Here is a 22,575-nt window from a genome sequence, read left to right as displayed (position 1 = left end):
CGGAAGGAGAGAGTGATATATGAATGTTTTCACCCACCTCCTCCCCCTTCCGCTGCAGCCGCCCTCCCTCAGTAGGTCATTATACTCTGACACATGTATATATAGTGTGCGTATAAAAATAAAAGTAGGGGTTGTCAGATTAATAGCTGACCATATGCATGTCAAGGCTTTTAGTGGAAAGGCTTTAAATCCTTATAGAGCCTTTTATTTAATTTCCGTAAACAGCAGTTTGTTCAGGAGGCCATTAGAAGAAATAAGATAAGTTGTTGCTTTTGAGCTACTAAACGTGTTCTTATGCACTGCATGCACACAAAACGTGATCATAACTTCTGCTTTTCTACTGTTAATGTAATGGTCGCTGCTTGCCTAAAGAATGTATGTGATCAAATGTCAGATTTGCAGAGATTTATTTGTGCAGTTTACTACTTTATCCTTTGGTGCCGTGAAAGGTGCTACATTAATAAAGATGTTATTAATCATTACTATTAGAATTGTGAAACCCTAGTGAGGATAAGCAGTGCAGAAAATGAATGGAGGGATGAACCTGCATATCTCTCTTAATGAAGTTAGAAATCATGTCGTGGAGCTCCGAAATGACATGCAATTGCAATAGCCAAAATGGTATTAAACGAATTTAGTTGGCGCTACTGCTGGGTCATAAATGACGGAGAATCATCGGGGTCCCCAGATAGCATGTACAAAATGGGCCCTCAGGGCATTGAGCTGTAAAGTGATGACATCATGGCTATCTGATTGCTTGTCAAGCAATGGTGCATTAAAACTTGGATAATTAGCAATATCCCACTTGGCGCTTATGAGATCCAATCGCAAAGCTTTCCAGTCAAACACAAACGAAACATATGGCGGACAACTGTAATAAGAGATCACTTGATGTTGTTAGCAGCTTTGGTAACATTTTGAATAATATTTGTTGGCAAATACGTTCATATAGAGGTGATATAGTAATATATCTTGAGACCAATTTCCATGCAGAACCCCTTGTGCTGCATATTAACATCTAGTATTGTAGCTATAACCAATAAATAGAGTTTAGAAACACCATCTCCAATACAATGCATTTTTCCTAGTTGGGAGTTCATAATTTTTTGACTTGCTAGGTTTTTGGAATTGTAAAAAAAGGCAACAAAACAGTTTTTTTCCCCACTGCAATTAATAAATAGATCAATATTTTTATTTTTTGTACCCCCGCCTCTAGCCCAAAGTCAGCTGGCATAAGCGCCAGCGTCACCCTAATGAGGATAAGTTGGACAGAAAATGAATGGAATATACATTGATATTATATATTAGATGAGTAATTGCTTGAGGCAATCGATATCATGAGGTAAAAAAAATAATAAGAACTAATTTACACAAAAATGATCTTTCCTGATAGAAATGGGAAGATTTGAGTCAATATTCAGTGCATTCATTGCTGAGCTACTGTTACAGAAGATGGCTGGTAGTTTGCATTGTTTACATTCATACATGCCTGCAGAAATTGCAATTGTGAGAACATTATGGGATGTTTCAGCTGACCTGCAGCACTGAAATCTCTGTTAAGCCTTTTGATTCTTTCAATCCCCCCGAGGTAGCGCTTTCAGCTTGAAATCACATCTGCGGGCTCTCAGCGTTCAGCATTAACATGTTGGCACGCCCGTGTTGTGTTGTTTAACTGGGATGGAGCTTTAGCTCCGTTGGTTATGTAATAGCGCAAAATAAAATCCATCTAGAAAATCACCACAAGATAAAATCTTCTTTTTTTGTGGGGGGCGGGGGGTGGGAGTCTTGCTAGATTCAAGCAATTTTTATGCAATTCATGTTTGCAGCCTGTTTTTTGTGTTGAGCTTTATGAGATGTTATGATGGAGGGTTTTACCTCCCACGCTCTCGACAGGAGGCGGTGATAGATTTTGTTCAAAAATGTCCCACTATGTTGTGCGTTTTTGTGTTCGAAACATGCTCAGTGGCGTCATCGCTGTGTGTGACTCATGGGGAAAAAATGAAATATTTTTTAAATGTGGGTGGAACAGGAGGGGCATCACTGTATTAGATGATTATTACTCATTGCCTAAAAAGGGTTAGAAAACGGTGGCGTTTTGTTCTTTTGATTGTTTGGGGCATTCGACAGAATGGATAAGGTAATGGCCTCACAAATTTGCGAGCTGTATTAGCAGGAGATAATGATAAAGAGAGGGCATGTGTGAACATGATTTTATTTTATTTTATTTTTTTTAAAATCATGAGTCATGTGTCAGCTCTGAAAAGTGAAGTCTCAGCCCCCGCGGGCATCAAGATGGCTGCCAGGGTGTTATCATTCATCAGGCAATTCTCTTGTCTTGCAAGATCATGTGGTAGGTAATTCATCCCTTATTACTCTTGCCATTTGCAAAAGGGCACCACGGGAAGGATTGATGACAGCAGCGCCGCACGGCCTCACCCGTATCGTGACATAATCAAATGACTGTTCTCGGTCCGCGAAGCAAATGCCAGTGATGCCACTGGACAGGTCACATATTTTTGGTTAGACTTCAAAATAAGGGTGATACACAATATCACAATAAATGGCAACGTGGACTGAGCGATTAATTGTTTTTTATCAAATGTTTTTTTTTGGGGGGGGATTATTTAGTTTTTTTATTTATTTTTTCCCAAATTCATACTTTTTTTTCCAATAACTATAGTTCAAAACACATCCCCGCAATCATGATAATAATAAATGAGAAAATGACAAAAATGGACCGATGGATAATAACTGATATCTGTACTTTATGTATGAATTGTTTTGGGGAATAGGACTGTAGCAATCATAATGTATCAAGCAAAATATTGCAAGATTATTATATCGTGAGTTACTCTGTGATTCCCAGTCCGACTTGCAAGTAAATCAAAAATCAGGAGCCAGTTTTGGCTGCTTATTGAGAACCCACACGAACCGTAGCGATTATGGGGCCATCTGCTCCCACTGGGCTCAGCTGGAGACTGGACTGTTGTAATCTGGCATGATGAGGCTGGATTTAGAGAAGACTATCATGGTAGTGCATATTTTGCCACTAAATGCTTACAAAAACAACTTGGCATTGCATTAATCAAATAATGTACAGTGAAATCGCCAAAGCACTAAAACTAAGCTAAAAGAATGAATCATAGTTTGCTTTTATTGTGATGTTTTTTTTTTTTTTTTTTTGTGAGGCCAATACAAAAGGGTACCAATGATTGCGATGAAAACCATAGAACCGCATTTGTAATTGACTGAATTGCTGTAGCATAGCAAGAAAAAAGGCCCAAACTTGACTGTCCTGACTGCTCAGTTTAAGGCCGTATGACATCATTATAAGTAAAAGACGCAGGGGAATGTGCACCGTACAGGCAGCTGTCTTCACTGTTAATGTGAAGAGACTCACCTCTCAGGCGCACACAGTAATCCTCCCTCTGCATGTTTGCGCCGTGTCATTACAGTCATGGGACTACATAATTAGTTGTTGTTTTTTTTAAGTTTCAATATACAACCGTCAACTTATTTTCTACTCTTGCCAGTTAAGGAGGTTTCAAAGGGTGTCGACCAGCCTTCCTTTTTACAGTTAGGAAAGTCATCCAATAATAAGCAATTAAAAAAAAAAATTCTCAGCGCTTAACTGCTATGGCAACATGGTAGGGTACGTGTTAGCACACGGTTTCATTTCTTAAACATACAGCGCTTATTTTATTCATTTATTTTTTAAGTTGTACGGCAGTTAAAAATGTTGCAACAGTATAGTGGAATAGTGGTTAGGGCATTTGTGTGGGTTTTCTCCTGGTACTCGGGCTTCCTCACACATTTATATATATAAAAAAAAAAAAAAAAAAGCGTTAGAGTTGGGTTAAGGCGGCACGGTGGACGACTGGTTAGCACATCTGCCTCACAGTTCTGAGGACCGGGGTTCAAATCCCGGCCCCGCATGTGTGGAGTTTGCGTGTTCTCCCCGTGCCGGCGTGGGTTTTCTCCGGGTACTCCGGTTTCCTCCCACATCCCAAAAACATGCGTTGTAGGTTAATTGAACGCTCTAAATTGCCCGTAGGTGTGAATGTGAGTGCGAATGGTTGTTTGTTTACATGGTGCCTTGCGATTGGCTGGCGGCCAGTTCAGGGTGTACCCCGCCTCTCGCCCAAAGATAGGCTCCAGCATGAATGAATGAATGTTAGGTTAATGGAAATGTCCTTAATGCAGACAAGCGCTATAGAAAATTGATGGATGGATCAAAATGTTTCTTAGCCAGTTACATTATTCGGTACGAGAGCTGAAGTTTGGAACAGATCGTGTTGGATTTTGGAGGTACTACTGTACTTGAATTTTGTACAGTATTTGATAAATTGCTGCGGGAGTACGCAATAGGTGGAGCACAATGCGTAATGTTGCGTTCGCTCCCCTTTGAATAGAAAATAAATGTGTTCGATCAGTCTTGAGTCAGAGATGGATAATAATGAGTTTCAATGTGCAGAACTCCTTCCTCCTTTGTCCCCTCCCGCTCAATGAGAGGCCCACAGACTAATGTTAACCCTCTCTGGTAAATGCACACCACATCAGGAAGACATCTGATGGAGTCTATGAATAATTAACTCACATGATTACAGTGATGAAAGCTCACGAATCCATCGGCTCATTTAGCACTGTCCGAGGGAAAGGAAGGCGGCGGGTGTTGAGGTACAATTGGCGGCGTGTGTCACACTATTGTGTCAAAGCCGTAAGGATGGAGAGATATTAAATACAGACTGCATAGATGGAGCTCGGCCATAATGGGAGGCGACGAGAGAAAAAGGGAATATCAGGAAAAATGGAAGGAGGGGTGTCGAGATCGGGCACACCCACCGATCAGCCATCTGTGGCGCCGGGGGAGCACAAAGACATGCTCATTAGAACCTTTGTGCATGCGTGCGGGTTTCGTACATGCACAGCTTAGTCATCCATCTGAGTCCGTTCTATGTGAATGTGTTCTCTGCACGCTATTGGCAATTGGTGGCAATTTTCAGTCACGACATGATAGGCCTCTCTGTAGAATAGCACCAGTCATTATCCAGCCATCCATGTTCGGCACCGCTTCTCCTGTTCGGGGTCACGGGGAGCTGGATCCTGTTCCAGCCCAGACCGGGTGCCAGTAAATCACAGGGCACATATGGGGACCGACAACCTTTCTCACTTACATTTACAACGTCACTGAGTGGGAAGTGACGGACGGACGTCAGGCGAGGGAACAGCTCCAGCATTGCACCGGCCATTAGTCATTGTGAAATGGAAAAGGATCTGTTTGCATGAAAATAAGTACGATAAGATGAGAAGGACCAAATTTTAACCATTATGCTAACTGATGGGATTTATAAATACATTCAGGGATTGACATTGACAGGCGCCAAACTCGCCAAATGCGGGTCAGTTTCCACCGCGGCGGGTACCACGGCCACTCCCACGGTTTGCTCGCCCCCCCTCCCCCCAAATCACAAAACATTAGTTTAGGGTTATATGATTAACGTTATGCGTTACTGTATAATTTGCAGTATCGGTTTAGCTCTCACCAGAAATGGATTGTAGAATGTTTTGCGACATCAGTGATGTGATGATGTGATGCATTCATGGCACGGTGGAAGGAAAGAAGCAGATTGTAATAGGTGATAAATGATCGGTGGGCTTTTCCGCCCCGGCTCGCCTGCCAGGACCGAGAGATTGCGTCATTAAAGAGGATGAAGTCATGCTGCAACAGAAGGGTGGAACAGGTGCTGCAAATTTAATTTGGAGCAAGGGAGATGATGCCTGAGGAAGAAAATAAATAAACCTGCTGCTCCGGGCTGAGCACAGACATATCTCAGTTTTTGTTGCTGGAAGAATCTGTTGTATGGTTATATATGTAGTTCTTATGACCCAGTTTTTAGCGCAACAATAAGTAAACATAATCATAGCCACACACCCGCAGTTCAACTTCCGTGGTTCAGCGTGGTATCGTCCCGGTGGGAACATTTTGTTTCTAAGTGATGCTTCCTGCCACGGAGACCGTGACGCAGACACGCAATTGTGTAGCACCGTCGTTAGTAGAAACGAGCAACAGTGGGAGCAAACAAAGGCGAAGAACATAGAGTAGTGCGAGGGACAAAGTCAATGCATGTCTCCGCGTTATTAATGATGCAGCACTCTTGCGTCGGCCCGCTGGTACTCTTCACGCTCATCAGCGCCGCAAGATGATGTGTGGGACTCAACTGGCCTAACCGACGCACGGCACAGCCGCAGCCGAGTTTGCCTCACTTTGTGTTGGCGCACACTTGCACCGCAACACTCAAGCTGACGTGACAATATTCATTCAAACAAAAACTGTTTTAAAGTTCCAAAACATGGGCTGAAAATGAAAAGAATGTGTATAATGATTCGTTCACAACAATTTTATTTTTAGATATGATTAACAGCCCTTTATTACACGACAGAAGCCTATTTTGTCCATTTAAAGAAGTCCCGTAGAACACATCCTGCATTGTGAGAGAGGTTGCACATTATTTGCCATAAGTACAAAGAACTGAGCGCGAGCGGCATGGCTGCAGTTTTCACTCTGCGAAGACTCTTTGGAGTCTGGAACATGCTATTGCAAGCCGTTCACCTTTGACAATGGATTCGGAAATAGGAAGCACACGAATTCCTCAGGGCTCATGAAAGCGACTCGCCTATGATGAGTGCTGTACGTCAACAATGTCCAAGCCTGGCAAGATTGATAAAATGTGAAACCTTTAAACGTTTTTTTTTTTTTTTTTTTTAATATTTATTTACAATAACTTTGTACTGTACTGGGCGTTTCAGGCCACGAAAAAAAACCTACAAAACAATACTTTTGTACTGTACTGCAATATGGGTCCATATGGCCTAAAAAAAAAAAAAAAAAAAGTGCTTCAATGTAATGGACAATCGGCTATATCGGACGACCCCCGCCCCTACTCGTCCGTTCTATCGAAGTTCCACTGTACAAACAACCATTCGCACCTATGGACAATTTAGTCTTCAATTAACCAATCGAGCATGTTTTTGGAATGCGGGTGGAAGTCAGAGTGTGTGGAAAAAAAACAAAAAGTAAGCGCTAGGAGAAAGGCAAAAGCCACACAGAAACGCCAGAACTGAGATTCAAACCCCATTGCACAATCGTCACTGTACCAGATCGCTGCACTATTAGTCACTTGACGATTCGGCAATCATTTGCGCAGTGGCATTATATCGGCATCACCGCATTAGTGGTTCACTTGCATTGCTCAATGACTCGCCATACTTTTATGTTTTTTATGTCCTCAATGTATGTTTTGTCACAGTGGCTCGAGTGGCTGCGACTACCTGAGATAAATTCCTTGTGTGTCTCGTAACATACCGTGCCAATAAAGCTGATTCTGATTCTGATCCCTCAGAACTGGAAGGCAGACTAACTAACCGCTACAGTGCTGCCAGGGTAAAAAGTATTATAATCAAATAATTACATCAATAATATATATATTTTTTTTTTATTTTTTTTTTTAAAACACTCCATTGAAGCATACATACTCACATATTCACCTGAATCACGAACTGGAGAATGAAGAAGATGAAGAAGAAGACATCACCACCTTGGCAGAGGTCATAAACCACTGGAAAAAAAATATACAGAATTATTTTGTGGCATTGTGTCTGAGAGGTTTTTGTGCTTTCCTGCTGCACGGCTCTTGCTTACCAGCATGCGGAGATGCGTGTGATTGAACAGCGAACTGGGTCACAAACCAGCAGGAGGCTTTCTAGATGGATGGCGCACCGCTTTGGGACAAACTGGGGGAAAATAAACAAATGTGAGCGTTTTTTTTTTTTTTTTTAAAGCAGTACTTACCTAACAGGGTTCATCATGAGAGGGACATCTAATCTGATCCCAGATCAGGCCGGCGCGCAGCCCTGCCGTCACGAAGGTCGGGAGCCTCGTGCTCCTGATGGACTGCTATTGATTGGAGGGCGGGAGTGCGGCAATACAGTTGCAGTCTCTCCGCATTGATTTTCTGCAAGTGCACGAGCGGAGAGCAAGCAAAATGAGAGCGCTTGGCCCGGCGGGAGAGGCCTAGGTTATCTTCTCAAATATCCGGAAGTACTTTTTCTTCTTGGCTCTGACCTTCCCCGCGTCAAAGAGAGATACTTGCTGAGACGTCCGCTCAGCAGCTTCGCAGGACAGCAACCTCAGCAAATGCATTCTTTAAGCTACTAAGCCCCGAAGCCATACAACATAGTCAATAAAAGTCAAACATGCATTCATTTCACATTCTAATTTGGCTTCCCAACCTTCTGGAATCTGATGTGATGAGCAGCAACTTGCAAGAGAGCTGGCGTCGGATAAGTATCCTGCCAAAATGAAAACAGCAGCAAGGGCCAAGATCCTAAAAGAGCTTTTTTATTGGCAGTAGAGTGGAGTTATTTCGAACGCAAGATTGTTGGAAAATGACATTTTTCCTCTCATTTGCTCTAAACACAACAACTCATTTCCACACACGAGCTCAATGACTTGTGCCCTAAAAGGGCGTGGTCTAGTGAGTGACATTCAGAGCTATCGGGAGATTCTAATATTAGAGATTTAGAGGGTGCTTGGATTCATTTTAAGGGGTGCTTCCAAAAGGGGGCATGGGTACTGTCCGACCATCAGAATCATTTCCCAGCTAACGCCGACCGAACAACATAAACAGCTACGATAAAATGCGGCAAAAATGAGGACTGATTATGATAACAACTGGCGTAGGATCAACAAATTGTTGAATGCTGTATTTTTGTCATGTGTTTAACAGGCTACTTTCTGGTTCATGGAGATGGAGGGGAAAAAATCTGATTAGGCAGAAGAGACTTGAACATTTGAGAAAATACAGTATAGTTCTGTTCCTAATTGGCTGTCCTTGGCTTGGCCCAACATGTTGTTTTCCACACACTGAAGGATTTGCCGTGGTAAATATTGAACAGGTTTAACACTGACGATTGTCGACCCCGAGCATTCTAAGACCAGATCAGAAATCTTAGCACGGTCACACACAGCACAGGATAATCACACGGGATAATCTTTCCGATAATCGGGCCATTAAAAAAAAAATGCTAAAATTGGGCCCGATTATCAGTATGCGTGTGGGCACACGCACACGCTTAAGGTTGACCGCGATACTATAGTTACTGGGACACCTATAAACACCACTTCATTGTTCCCCGTAGAAAGTACGGTAATGTAAAATGATCGCTATGAATTTTAATTAGGACTTCAAAAAGTCGAGCTGCAGCCGGCCCAAGAAGCGTTTCTCTTTGATCAGGTATCACTCTCAATTTTCTTTCCTTCTCACTTTCTTCCTCCGGGCAACTCTCTTCTAATTGGCTCAGCGGTGCTTCCAGCCTCTCTGTCATCTTTTGCTCGATCTCTCAAGTCCGTCTTGCAAACATGAAACGATTGCTGCCATACAAAGGTTCCTTTTTCTCTTTTACAGACTGTTCATTCTCTACACTAATAAAACCTGTTCATGTTACTTCATGTGGCCCAAAAACACGTCTGCGAATGTCGTCGGAGTCCTTGTTTGTGCTGATTGCAGGCGCGTCTCTTCTTGGTGTGTGTCATGTTGTTAATGTAGTGAAGTGGCTCATCGGTCAATGAAGTAGATTTAACACCTGACTCCCTGCCAGAGCGGCTGTTTGTTTCTCAGTGCGCGCTCCCCTGGGTCCTCCCCGGGTGCAGGCAACATATTCCACGATCAATAGCAACATCCAAGAGGGCTGCCATCAGGGGCGTGAAGGCGTGCGCTCATAGGCAGCTATATTTTATATACCGTGTGTTTATTAGATCGTATATATTTACATCCTGCACGCCTGAACCCTCGGTGCACCCGGCAAATGCGGCAATAAACTCAGCTTCTTATTGGCTCTTACTTGTCATTGGCTTAAGGGTCTTCTTTTTTTTTTTTTTAAACACTGAGCTATCAATAGATCTTCTTTGACTTTGAGTTCTGTCGATATCCTTTTAAAGCTCAGTTCTCTTGTGCATTAGCTTAACTTTTCCGTTTTGATATCTCACCATCGGTCCGTGCCTCACTTCCCCGGGTTTATTGCGCGAGTGCATCTAGCAACTACCCGTGCGGCCCGCTTGCCCCCGGATCAGCTTCACTATCATCCGTCACTGGGTTTGTATCGACTCCTCCTCATCTCCTTTGTCTCCCTCTCTCGCCGCTCCTTCTTCTCCAGGCCCTGTCCGTGAGCGAGGCGAAGGGGCCGGGCCCCCGGGTGGCAGAACCTCAGATCGCAATGTTCTGTGGCCGTCAACTGCTGCACATGAACCCGCAGACGGGCCAGTGGCAGCCGGACCCTCAAGGCCGCAAGGACTGCTTCAAAGATCCCAGTGAAATTCTCTCCTACTGTCAAGAGGTATGGTATGGTAGCATTTGTTGTCAGTCCTCAATATATGTCAAACGTACAGAGGGGCTGAAATTGCTTTTCCAAAAGACCACTGTCACAAAAAAAAACAAAAAAAAACACAAAGACATCAAAGACATCCATGTTCTTTGTTGGATGAAGCGGTTATCGATGAACGGACGTGACAGAAACATTTGGAATCGCCAGTGATGATGCTATTTTAGATGATGCCTTTTTGTAAAATGGTCCAGAGCTGCATAGAAAACTTTGATCAGTAAAATATATGGATTTTATATAAACTATTAATGAATTCATAATGATTATAGATCATCATTAATAATTCATTTCTATATAACACAGTATGTTATATACTGTAACATAGTCTATATACTTGCAAATTTCCCCAATGTGAGACTAATAAAGGTTATCTTATCTATTTTGTTTTTATCATTCCATTATCGTCTCTTATTTCCTGATGTGTTCTCGTAGTCTGCACAATCACACATAATTAACACCCACTTCCTGAGAATTGTTTTTAGAGGAAAGGGCACCCAAGCGCCACCTGGCGGCCACAGTGAGCATATTTAGAACTGAAGCGGTAGCGCTATTAGATGGCTCATTATTAATGTGTTATATATTCGTTAACATTTGCTGACCTCTTCCTCGAAAGACAGTTTTTGCCAGTTATCCAAAGCAATGAGATGATAAATGAGAAAGAGTCAAAGACAAGAACAGACAATAAGACGGGAACACTGCCACGTCCAATGCGGCATTAGACGGAGGGCCTTGCTTGCTGTTACAAAGGTGCATGAGTCTTTCCCTTATGTAGTCTTCTTCCGACACCCCACAACCATTACTTGACCCTCCTCCTTGAACCCGTCCTCTGACCAAATGTCCCCTTGTCCGCTCCTCTTGTCTATATTCCCTCTGCTCTCCCCATCTATCTCTCTTCCTTCCGTCTCTGCATGGACCCTGCACCACCAGATGTACCCAGCGCTTTCCATCTCCCACGTAGAGGAGGCAAAAAGTCCCGTGAACATCCCTTACTGGTGTAAGAAAGGCTGGAGCCACTGCCAGGCGCGCCCCTTCATAGTGGTGCCCTATCGCTGCCTAGGTAAGAACCAAACAGACTACTGTCATACAAATCATCCAAATGTGTAACTTGCGATGCATCCTGTGTAGTTGTATGGGGAAACAACGTCTTAGCGCATCAAATTGATTTCCTCGTGAAATTGAGGAAATCATGGAAAAGCAAGTAGTGATTACATCACAATTACAATCCGAGTCAGAATCCTCTTTATTTGCTATGTATGTCAACAAAAAAAAACAAGGAATTTGTCTCAGGTCGTTGGAGCGTTGGAAATTGTGTGGGGAGGAAATTACGTCTCCTTTAGGCAAGAAATTGTATTAGTTCCACCGCTAACTGCAATTCATTATTAATAGGAACCAAGAGTAAAAGCACAAGCAAATAGAAGCAGTTAATGTGAGGCAGTTCCACATTTCTATTGTAAGAAGAAGAGAAATAGGCATCTCCTTCAAATAGATGCTTGGTACTCTCTGTGTTGTTAGTAAATGGCCAGATTTTGAGAAAATATGCCAAATAATGAGTCACTGATGGTAGTGGTTCACTGGCCTGACTGTCGCGCACGACGCGTGGGTTGTTCCCACTCAGTGATGGTGTGAACGGTCCTTTGTCTTTAGTGGAAGGATATGGAAAAGAAAGGATAAACACGGCGTCCAGTCATTAGATTAGGACCACAATTCTTTCACTTTGAGAGCATCTTGAGATGGTTTAGGGTTGTCGTGTTCTGGACAAACCCGACTGCGAGGATTCCTTGGTGCCAGATCCAGTGATGGTGCTAGGGGGGGGTTTGGGGGACAGTGCCCCCTCAACACTGTGCCTGTATGACCCTGTTGTTGTTAGCCAACTTTGTGAATTAATAGCAGCCTTTGCTGACTTTGAGCGAGAGAGAAATAGAGGAAAGAAGCTCAAATTAGGCCTGATCAACGGTATGTGTGTAGCTCGCTTTCGACTCCCGTGAACCCAGACCTGGACTAGCGCTAGAAAGTGGATGGATGAATCTCACACCGAGCCCCTTTGTGTATTTCCGTTTTGGTGCAGAAGGCGAGTATGTGAGCGAGGCCCTGCTGGTTCCAGACCGATGTCGTTTTCTCCACCAGGAGAAGATGGACGCCTGCGAGAGTTACGTGTACTGGCACAACATTGCAAAGGAGGTGAGATACATGGAAGATGTGCACTACAATAACATGTGCGTGTGATGCTTTAATATGTGTTGGTGAACCGTCGATGACGACTTGCACGTTCTTCTCCTGAAGGCGTGCAGTGTAGACAATCTGGAGCTTCACAGTTACGGGATGCTTTTGCCTTGTGGAGAAAATTTCCGCGGGGTGGAATATGTATGCTGCCCAGGTCGTAGCAGCTCCAGCATTAAGGCGGAACTGGAGGAAAGAGAAGTCCTGGCTGGCCATCAGAATAGCGGAACACTCAATTCTGCGTAAGATGCCACTGACGCATTCAGTTTAGCATGTTTAGATATATGATCACCGCCTTTTATTTCCACAGCGCCAAAGTGAGAGCACCCACCCCGAGCCCCTCCCCCGACACAGACATGTACGAGACGGACATGGAGGACGACGAAGACGAGGTGGTGGAGGAAGATGAGGAGGAGGAGGAGGAGGAGGAGCAAGAGGACGATGAGGATGAAGTGGACGAGGAGCCGCTGGAAGAGGAGGATGAGGAGGAGCCCGTAGCAGTGAGAAACGCAGAGAAGTACGAATACCCCATCGACTCCGGTCCCTACCAGACGTCCGACTATCTGGACTCGTCCTACTATGAGAAAAGCTACAAAACCACAACGTCACCACTTCTGATGAAAGGAGACAGCGGTACTAGTAATCATCCCCTCTTGATAACGCACAACATTTTACTCATGTCTATCGCTATACAGTGCGTCTGCGATTCACTTTTTTTCCACATTTTATGATGTTACAGCCTTATTTCCCCCCCCCCCCCCCATTTTTTTTTTATCCTCCTCATAACAAAATGTGGAGAAAAGTGAAGCGCTGTGAATACTTTCCGGATGCACAGTATTATTTTAACTTTAAAGCCAGCCAAAGTGAAAGCAATAACCTCTTATTTCCTGTCGCCCTCGTTGCAGTGACAACCCCTCGACCCACAGATGGCGTGGACGTTTATTTCGAGAAGCCAGTGGATGACACGGAGCACGCCAACTTCCTGCGTGCCAAAACAGACCTGGAGGAGCAGCGAATGAACCGCATCAATGAGGTGAATTTTACAGGCTGCATGGAGACAAAGAGCAGGCTAATTATTCCCGTATAGCTGGCAGGTGGCGTGACACAAGCGCACTTGTTGATTCATCACTCTCCAATTTGCAACACTCACCTCGACCAGTTTGATCTGCTTTCCGAGGAGCAGCTAATTAAAATGCGGATCACTAAGATGACAATTCTAATTGGCTCTGTGATTGACTTGCAACCAGTCCAGGGTTTACTCGGGAGCCACCCGCGATAGGTGCCAGCTCCCCGTCAACCTGACCTGGATGGGTGAGCCGGAGCATATCCCGGCTGACTGGACTGACCTGGACTGGTCAGCGGCCAATCACAGGTAGCATTTTGACAAACGACTACTGGTAGTCACATTCGCACCTATGGACAATCTCTTCAATAAGAGTCTTCGATGAACCCGCAATTCTCAGGACTGTGAGGCCGATATGCTGAGCACTTCAACTGCGATGCCTGCTCTCACAGTCAGAGTTTTCAAACGTTTGTTGGTTTGTGAACCACTAAATGTACACTCTGTAATTACAATGCCAACTGATGTTTAAGGCAATTATCTGGTAAACCACAGGAGAGACTATAAATATCTACTCACTATTTGCAAATGCTAAAACTCGAGTGGTTAGGTTATTCTAGTTACGTTATTATAGTTAGACTAATTGTGTCCCAATATACGAAAATACAAAATGTAATTCTCTGAGTAATATAATGTTGCACTCCAGTTTTGATGAAGGCTTGAGATGTTATCACATTATACATACGACCACATTTGCATTTATATGCAGTACTGTTTATCACTGTTCCAAATCAGCTGACGGCTTGTTGAACTGCTTGGCTTCATTTTTAACCTCATTATCATGGATCATGAAATCATTTTTGTCCTACAAAGGTGAACATTATTTGAGCGGTGTATTTTGTGACTGCAATACAAATAATGCGGGCATATGAAAAAAGGGAACCCATGGGAATGTTTTTTTTTTTTTTTGTCTATCGCTCGATCGCTAGGTAGAGCTAAACACGGATCCCAGTTTTATTTGGAGTATAATAAAATAGTAAAAAAAAAAAAAAAAGTAATATGTAATTTAAAAACGAAGAAGGGCTATAGAAAATGGATGGATGATGAAATTACCAGGATGCATTAGACCTCAAAAACATTTTTTTTTTTAATTACTACAAACAATACTACAATTACTGTAATGTATCTTTGTTCAGTTATCTATGCCAGCGATGTGTACTGTAGTGGCAGAACAATTAAATGTTCTTCCACAAGATTGTTTCTTCAAATTTGTCCAATAATATTAATCATTTTGAAAACTTAATCATAAAGTTCACTGATCTAGATTGACTGCTCACAGAAGGAGCTGTCATTGGAAATATTAAACAAGGTTATCACCTTATGAATGCCTGAGGAGAAAAATCCCTCTTAACAGGATAATCTTTTCGAGGCAGACATCCAGTCATCCGGCCTTTTCTGACTTTGATCGCAAAAGGGGGAATCGGGCTGAAATTAGGCCCGATTATCGGTACGTGTATACCCTGCTTTCCGCAACTCACCGCCATGCAACAAAAACAAAATGCCCCTTTGTCGGGCTCTGAGTCATTATGAACTTTTCACTGAATATTGTAAGCAGGCAGTCTAGGACCATGCATTCAGTATGTAGTTTAAATGGAAAAAATGAATGTGCATGAATCTGTTTTCTGACGTGAAATCTTTCCATTTCTTAGATCATGAAGGAGTGGGCCGAGGCAGACAACGAGTCCAAGGATCTGCCAAAGTCAGAGCAGCAAGCCATAAATGAGGTAAGATTGAATATGTCAGGTGGTGTAATGGTGAAGCTGCTTGCATGGCCTCGATTTTATTCCGTCATCCTCCGTCCGCAGCACTTCCAGTCCGTGCTGCAGACGCTTGAGGAACAAGTGGCGGGCGAGAGGCAGAGGCTGGTGGAGACTCATTTGGCTAGAGTGGAGTCCATCCTCAACAACAACCGCCGGCTGGCCTTGGAGAACTACCTGGCCGCGGTCCAGTCTGACGAGCCGCAGGTCAGACGTTAGAAGGCGTAGAAAATGCACCGTCGCCAAATGGCCGCGCTGAAATACTCCCGTCAATCCTTGCAGCCGGAGCACGTGCTGCAGGCTCTGAAGCGATACATGGCCGCCGAGCAGAAGGATCGCAGACACACACTCAGGCACTACCAGCACATCGTGGCCGTCGACCCGCAGAAGGCTGAGCAGATGAAATTCCAGGTGCGTGACGCTTTGAAATGTAATGCCGATTACTGAAAATTCTATACGGGCTTTTGGTGTCGCTTCAATAAACAGATTCAAACACAAAATAAAATAAAATAAAAAAACAAGCTAAAGGTTCTATTCATCTTCTTGAAGCTGCGATTAAAGGTAGAGTTTGCTGACGACAGAGCCAAGGTTATTCCTTTTTTTTTTTTCCAGAGGGGAACCTCCATTGTCAAACGCAATCCCTTGTTGACTTGCAAATTGCCTTTTTTCAGGTGTACACACATCTGCATGTGATCGAGGAGAGGATGAACCAGAGTCTGGAGCTGCTCTACAAGGATCCCATCTTGGTTGAGGAGCTCCGTGATGATATCCGTATGATCAAACGTTCTTTTGGGGGTTTGGAAAAAAAAAACCTTCAGGTTGCATTAAAGATCAGATTCACCCATGTTTTTTTTTTTTACCTTCTGTGTTCCTTGTAGAAGAGCTGGTGCGAGCCGAGCGGGGCGACATCAGCGAGCTCATGACTACGTCCTTCTCCGAGACGCACACCACCGAGGAGCTTCTGCCAGCTGAGAGCGAGGAAGAGAAGGATGACGAGGAAGAGGAGGACAGAGAATTCCAGAACAGGCCGTATCCTCCCCATGTTGGTATGTACTGTATCTGCCGCTTGTTAAGTCGAGCCCCATAGGCTGTTTTTTCTGTTAACATTGTCTTTTCTCCTTGTCGCTACAGACCCGCAGTCTAATAAGAAAGGTGAGCAAGGATTCCGTCTCTATCTAGCTATCGATCTAGCTACCCATCTTACGGATGGGGGTTAGGTAAAGGGAGGGTGTTTTACCAACTTTCAGTAACAATGGGGGGAAAGCGCTCATTAACACTTCACTTAAATCCTATAATTGCCTGTGCTGGCCTGTCTTATATCTTTCTATCCTGTATAATTCTTTTTGCCACCCAAGTAGTTTGGATGCAGGACAACAAATCACTGCCGCGTGCTTCTGGAAAAATGGCAAATTGAGCATTTTGTTAACAACTTTGTTCATAAGAACAGTTAGTGAATAAGGTTTGGTGTTCTTTACTCAACGTGATGATGATTTTGTGTTTGCAGGAGATGAATATGACTATGCCACATCTGAGAGGGCTCCTACTTATGAATATGAGGAAAAGGTCAGATTCTTTTTTTTTGGTCTAAAATGCAACTAATATTTAAAGGAGACATACGTTGCAATTTTTTTCATGATTTAAAACGTTTCTCAGGTGTCAATCAAAATTTGATGAACTTCTGTCAAAATACACAAATGATAAAGAATTACAGCGACAGTCGTTGTGAGACTCTGGTTCACATCGAATCAGTTTTGGGCTGTTCTGTCTCATACAAATGCCGAGTATGGATTTTTTTACCATGACAACCGTGGGCAGAGCTAGGGCATGCGAGCGTACTCAGCGTTGCCAAACTTGCAACTTTGTTGCTGTGTTTAGCGACTTTTCTGACCCGACAAATCTAGCAAATCTTATGTGTAAGTAAAACAGTTTATTATTTATTTTAGTACTAAAATGACTTACTATTTTTATGTTATTTAGAATTTGGATAGAATTAATTAATTGGTTATTTCATAAATAAATATGATTGTTCAATGTAGATGTGCAATTTTACTAATTCTTAAAAAGATACAAATACATAAAATAAAGGCAGATGAATTTTAAAAAATGAATAAATACATTTTAAATAACCAATTTGGCTAACTGAAGCGGAAGTACGGAACGGCTCACTCACTCACAGATACATTTTCAGAAATAGGCTGATTGACATTCACACTTGCTGGGTGGGCAACTACAGTATCAGTATACACGCAATTCAAAAGTCCAATTTCATAATATGTCCACTTTAAAGCATTATTCGACCCAAGGCTAATAATTGTCTATATGTTCTTGCACATTCTTTTCCCGATTAGATCAACACCTCTGTCGAACTCAAGCAGGTTGTCTACAAGCCTGACGAGATCGAGAGAGATGAACTAGTAAGAGTGACGTGGCGCAATCATCAATGTTCACCAAATTTGCCAAGCGCACGGTCGTCACGTCGCGTCTTTCTTTCCGCAGCAACCCGACGCCTTGGAGACGTTTAACCGAGGCGCCATGGTGGGCTTACTGGTGGTGGCCGTGGCCATCGCCATGGTGATGGTCATCAGTCTGTTGCTGGTGCGCAGGAAGCCCTACGGCACCATCAGCCACGGCATCGTCGAGGTAGGACCCCAGGAAAGCCACGTGAAGCCGCCAGAAAAGTACTTGGTCCGGTGCAGACTTTTGCTGAGGTTGAACGATTAACAACAGGGGGAAAAAAAATTGAAAAAGTTACTCTCTCTTAATATTACAACTTTTTCCTCCAAACAATGCAACTTGATTCTTGGTAATATTAAGATTTATTTATTTATTTACTTTTTTTTTTTACTGTAGCATTCTGACAATTTTTGCAACGTTTTGTCTTTATTCTGATAACAACATGACTATTTTCTCAAATTTAAAAAAAAAAAATCTCATTCCAACTATGTTTTTATCATAGCATTTTTCCTCTAATATTACTCCTTTGTTCGGTGACTATTAGTTTCTTTTGTAACATTACGACCTTTTTATTGTAGCATTCTGACATCATTCTCGCAAAAGTTCAACTGTTTTCGCGTAACAATACAACTTTATTTTCCAACATTTTTTCTTGGAACATGACGAGTATTTTCTCTAATATTACGCCTTTAATTCTCTGAATATTCCCTCTTATTTTTCTGGTGACAATATGGTCTTTTGTTTTGTTCTGAAATGATCATTTAAGTACTTTCATCTTTTCATTGCATAATTGCATCCCACATAAACACATAAAATGATAACCTGATCTGATGACATTTTGAAGAGATTCAAGCATCCACTTCCACTGCTTGTTTCTCGCTGGTAAAGCGTCTTTCCTTGCGTGTGAGGATTGAGCTCATGTATGTCCCCAGCAGGTGGACCCCATGCTGACCCCAGAAGAACGACAGCTCACCAAAATGCAAAACCACGGCTACGAAAACCCCACGTACAAATTCTTCGAGCAGATGAACTGAGTTCGTAGCACGTCGAGCGCTGGTTTCATCCTGTCATCGTGGAGGCGCACCAACCACACCGCCTGTAATGGATTGACAACATTGAGATCACATTCATTAACTGGATAAGCTCAGTCTTTAGTCCAAACCTATTGTAAATGACCAACTACATCAGTCATCATTACCAAAATGTGAATAGTGAAATATTACACTTCATCTGATGTAATCTCCATTGGATTAGATCCTGCTGCATACTGTAGAAAATATTCCCACGGAAACAATCATCAGAGTGGCATGACTTGACCTACTGACACACCAGAAACGGAATGGCGCATAATGCTTTATGATATTATTTTTCCATATTCGACTTCATATTGTGTCGCGGTAGCTATAGTGTATCCGTGTAGATGAGTGTGATAGGCAGCCTGTTCAGCCTCATTTAGCGCCACGATTGACCAATTAAACTAAATTTTCCTTCATCATCTCCACAATTTCCAATGAGGTCATATAGATGATATTTTAAAAAGTAATTAAATCTCAGAAACATCCCTCAACACTCGCTTTTATTAAATTGGCAAATATACAGCCAAATATTCGGTTTAGCCTAATTAAGTTTATTTGTACTGCAGGCTAACTAACTGTAAAAGAGAACATAGATTTAATGAACGCATGACAACTCGGCTGCTGTCACTATTTGTGTTGTTCCCGTCACTTCTTAAAAAGTCGCCGTTCCAAACGGATACTGTAAATATCATCGGACGTACAGTTGGGCCCAAAACTATTCATAACCCCGTTTAGATGATGAGTTATTTGTCGAATGGATATCTTCTGCCTGGAAATGACATGGATATAGCAGAAATTGACTTTAAGCAGTTTTAATATTTAAAATATCAGATTTTATTTGTAGGCCTATTTTTTCTTACATTTTGACAACACATACTTGTGCAACATTCTAAGGGATCTTGGTAACCTTTTTTGACCTCTGGGTACTGGCGGCTTCCGCCCACATTCCAAAAACGTACATGTGAGGTTCATTGAAGACTAAATTGTGAAAGTGAGTGAAAATAGTCAAAATCAGCTGAGTCGGCTCCAGCTTATCGCGACCCGAATGAGAAAAAGTGCTGTTGAACGGACGTATAAACATTAGATATGCTTGAAAAGAGGACGAGTCTGAATAATTTTGGACAGTATAAATGATTTTTTTGTCGTTTGCCACTTTCTTGTGTCAATCCAACCAGAAGATTCCTATTTACTTTGTTGAGGGGATGATGAATTCCGGGCTCAAGTGTATCCTCCTAATAGTAGACGTCCTCGTAGACGTTTTTATGACTCATTGATGTTAACGGATAATACATCAACGTAGTGCATTGTGCTGTAAACGAGACGGAGACGCATTTTCCTTACATGGCTGATTGAAAACGGACTGTTGTAAAAAACCAGCACAAGATGACACAGTAACTTCTTTCTGAATGTATTTAAGGTAGACGTTGAGACTCCATTCCCTGAGTTAGTTTATTTTCCCTGCTGTCATTCCCAGAGTAGTGACGTTAGGACACGCGACATGCATTGACACTCACGTCATCCCTTTGTAGCAGCCTGCTCATTATGTGTCAGGTGAGTGTCAAGGAAGAGGAATTGAAAAGCTGAAAGTGTATAATACTGAGTGCAGTATATTGTGTCAGTGTGTGTATACAATCCTAAAAAACACAGCACACGTAGTTATAAGTAGTGATAGTATGTCATTAAGCTACTCGTCTTGACATCTTAACAGGAAATATTAGCACTCTATTGATGCTTTGATACATTTTTCCTCCGTGTGTGTCATTTTATGACGCCACTTAAGAGAGTCACGTGGCAGGATGTGCAGATAACCCCCCTTTTTGGAGATATTGCAAAAAAAAAAAAAAAAAATTAAAAAAAAAAAAACGCACGATGGAGTTGTAATGGTGTTTGACGAGGCGGGTTGTGTTACGACGGGTCACAGCCTTTGTATAATTTGTACAGCTATGTTAGTGAATGTCCACAGTTTAATGATACTACTGAAACCATAGATGAGAATAAGCTTGCCTGTTTTTATTTTGATCGCAAAAACCATCACTGAGGGTTCCCTACCAGCATTTAGCAGACGTAGTAAGGTATGTAATACCGTAGTTACCCCCAATCACATTTATACGTGTCCTCTGTTCAATTCTCTCCCTGTGAAATATTAAAAACGTCATTGAGATTTTAATTGCTGCGTTGTTGCCTTTTACAATGCTGTGTTTTGGATGTAATTATATTGTATTTTTTATTTATACTGGGCGTAATAATCACTTGGTTCGAGGGTCGTGCTTTTCACGTGTCATTTTAGGAGCTTGTATAGTAAAACGATGACATGTTTAAGATAAATGTGAACTGTAGTCAGGTGTACACAGCCTAATTGGGAGGGACAGTGAGGCACTAAGCACAAGCCAACCAAATTGTTCTGTATGCGGTCCAGATGGGATTAGATTAGCCGACCTTTCCCTGAGTTGTGTCATATCTGATGTTTTCGTGGATATAGCTCAACTTCTCATTACTGCTGTTGCGCTTCTTTAGACGGCAAACTAGCTGGGACTGAATCAACAGCGCCTCTGCTGGTGGCAGACAAGTACTGCATTCCATTTTGCCTCCAAGTCATAAAAAAATCAGCAAACAATTCCACACAAAGGATTGCTTTTCATGGGTATCCCTGGCTTGCGCACAGATGTACGAAAATGTACGAACATGGCTCTGTACCAACACAGAATTGTTTTTCCCCCCCATATGATCCTTTGATCAAAGCCATACACCAAGAAGATGCAGATATTCTAATTTGACAAAAAAAAAGTGTTTTCTGTTGTGTAAATGTATACTTGCAACCAATCGGAGGCTGGAGGAAAAAAATAATTAAAAAAAACACCAAGCTAATTGATAGTGTAATAAAACTGAATGACCCATAAAATGTTGTGTTCCTTTTTTTCATTGATTGTCACTTGCAGGTTTTTTTCTGTATCTGATGCATCACATTCAGGACACTTGACGCAGTTAATGTCGTTCAGCGGAGCAGGACATTGTGAAGCCACAGTGCATCTAATTGGGACAATCGTGCGGCTTCATGTTCATCTCTTCCTCTCTAATTCCTCAAACAACTGGAAACAGCTCATGACCATAGGTGAGGGTAGGAACGTAGATCGGCCGGTAAATCGAGAGGTTATCCTTTCGGCTTAGCTCCTTCTTCACCACAACCGAGGCGAGGCGGCCAACCGGAGCTGTGGCCGTAAGGTAGTCGGTGCCTGTCAAGTCGCCTCGACTCAGGACGTTGTGAATCGGTGGGGAGAATACTTCGAAGACCTCCTCAATTCCACCGACACGCCTTCCCATGAGGAAGCAGAGTCTGGGTTCTCTGAGGCGGGCTCTCCTATCTCTGGGGTTGAGGTCACCGAGGTGGTTAAAAAGCTCCACGAGCTCCAAGGCCCCGGGGGTGGATGGGATTCACCCGGAGTTCTTCAAGGCTCTGGATGTTGTGGGGCTGTCCTGGTTGACATGCCTCTGCAACATTGTGTGGACATCGGGGACA

General features: G+C 42.8%; 1 protein-coding gene across 3 annotated transcripts in view; it reads left to right on the top strand.

Annotated features, from left to right (window-relative positions):
• Positions 1 to 21,960, top strand: part of aplp1 (amyloid beta (A4) precursor-like protein 1) — a 31,358-nt gene extending 9,398 nt beyond the window's left edge. Inside the window, exons 2-17 of one of the 3 annotated variants that reach the window (XM_061775982.1) lie at positions 10,213 to 10,392; positions 11,365 to 11,494; positions 12,503 to 12,615; positions 12,718 to 12,896; positions 12,965 to 13,287; positions 13,560 to 13,687; positions 15,424 to 15,498; positions 15,580 to 15,738; positions 15,814 to 15,942; positions 16,203 to 16,302; positions 16,410 to 16,577; positions 16,663 to 16,683; positions 17,036 to 17,094; positions 17,880 to 17,945; positions 18,028 to 18,171; positions 18,918 to 21,960. In XM_061775982.1, the coding sequence (XP_061631966.1) occupies positions 10,213 to 10,392; positions 11,365 to 11,494; positions 12,503 to 12,615; positions 12,718 to 12,896; positions 12,965 to 13,287; positions 13,560 to 13,687; positions 15,424 to 15,498; positions 15,580 to 15,738; positions 15,814 to 15,942; positions 16,203 to 16,302; positions 16,410 to 16,577; positions 16,663 to 16,683; positions 17,036 to 17,094; positions 17,880 to 17,945; positions 18,028 to 18,171; positions 18,918 to 19,019 (2,076 nt within the window). In that variant the 3' untranslated portion in view covers positions 19,020 to 21,960. The remainder of the gene's footprint in view (positions 1 to 10,212; positions 10,393 to 11,364; positions 11,495 to 12,502; positions 12,616 to 12,717; positions 12,897 to 12,964; positions 13,288 to 13,559; positions 13,688 to 15,423; positions 15,499 to 15,579; positions 15,739 to 15,813; positions 15,943 to 16,202; positions 16,303 to 16,409; positions 16,578 to 16,662; positions 16,684 to 17,035; positions 17,095 to 17,879; positions 17,946 to 18,027; positions 18,172 to 18,917) is intronic. The other 2 variants (XM_061775983.1, XM_061775984.1) reach the window with 2 other exon arrangements.
• Positions 21,961 to 22,575: the final 615 nt, after the last annotated feature.

This window comes from Phyllopteryx taeniolatus, chromosome 6, assembly GCF_024500385.1.
Source record: "Phyllopteryx taeniolatus isolate TA_2022b chromosome 6, UOR_Ptae_1.2, whole genome shotgun sequence".
Lineage (NCBI taxonomy): Eukaryota > Metazoa > Chordata > Actinopteri > Syngnathiformes > Syngnathidae > Phyllopteryx > Phyllopteryx taeniolatus.
This window is presented reverse-complemented; position numbering and strand designations above follow the sequence as displayed.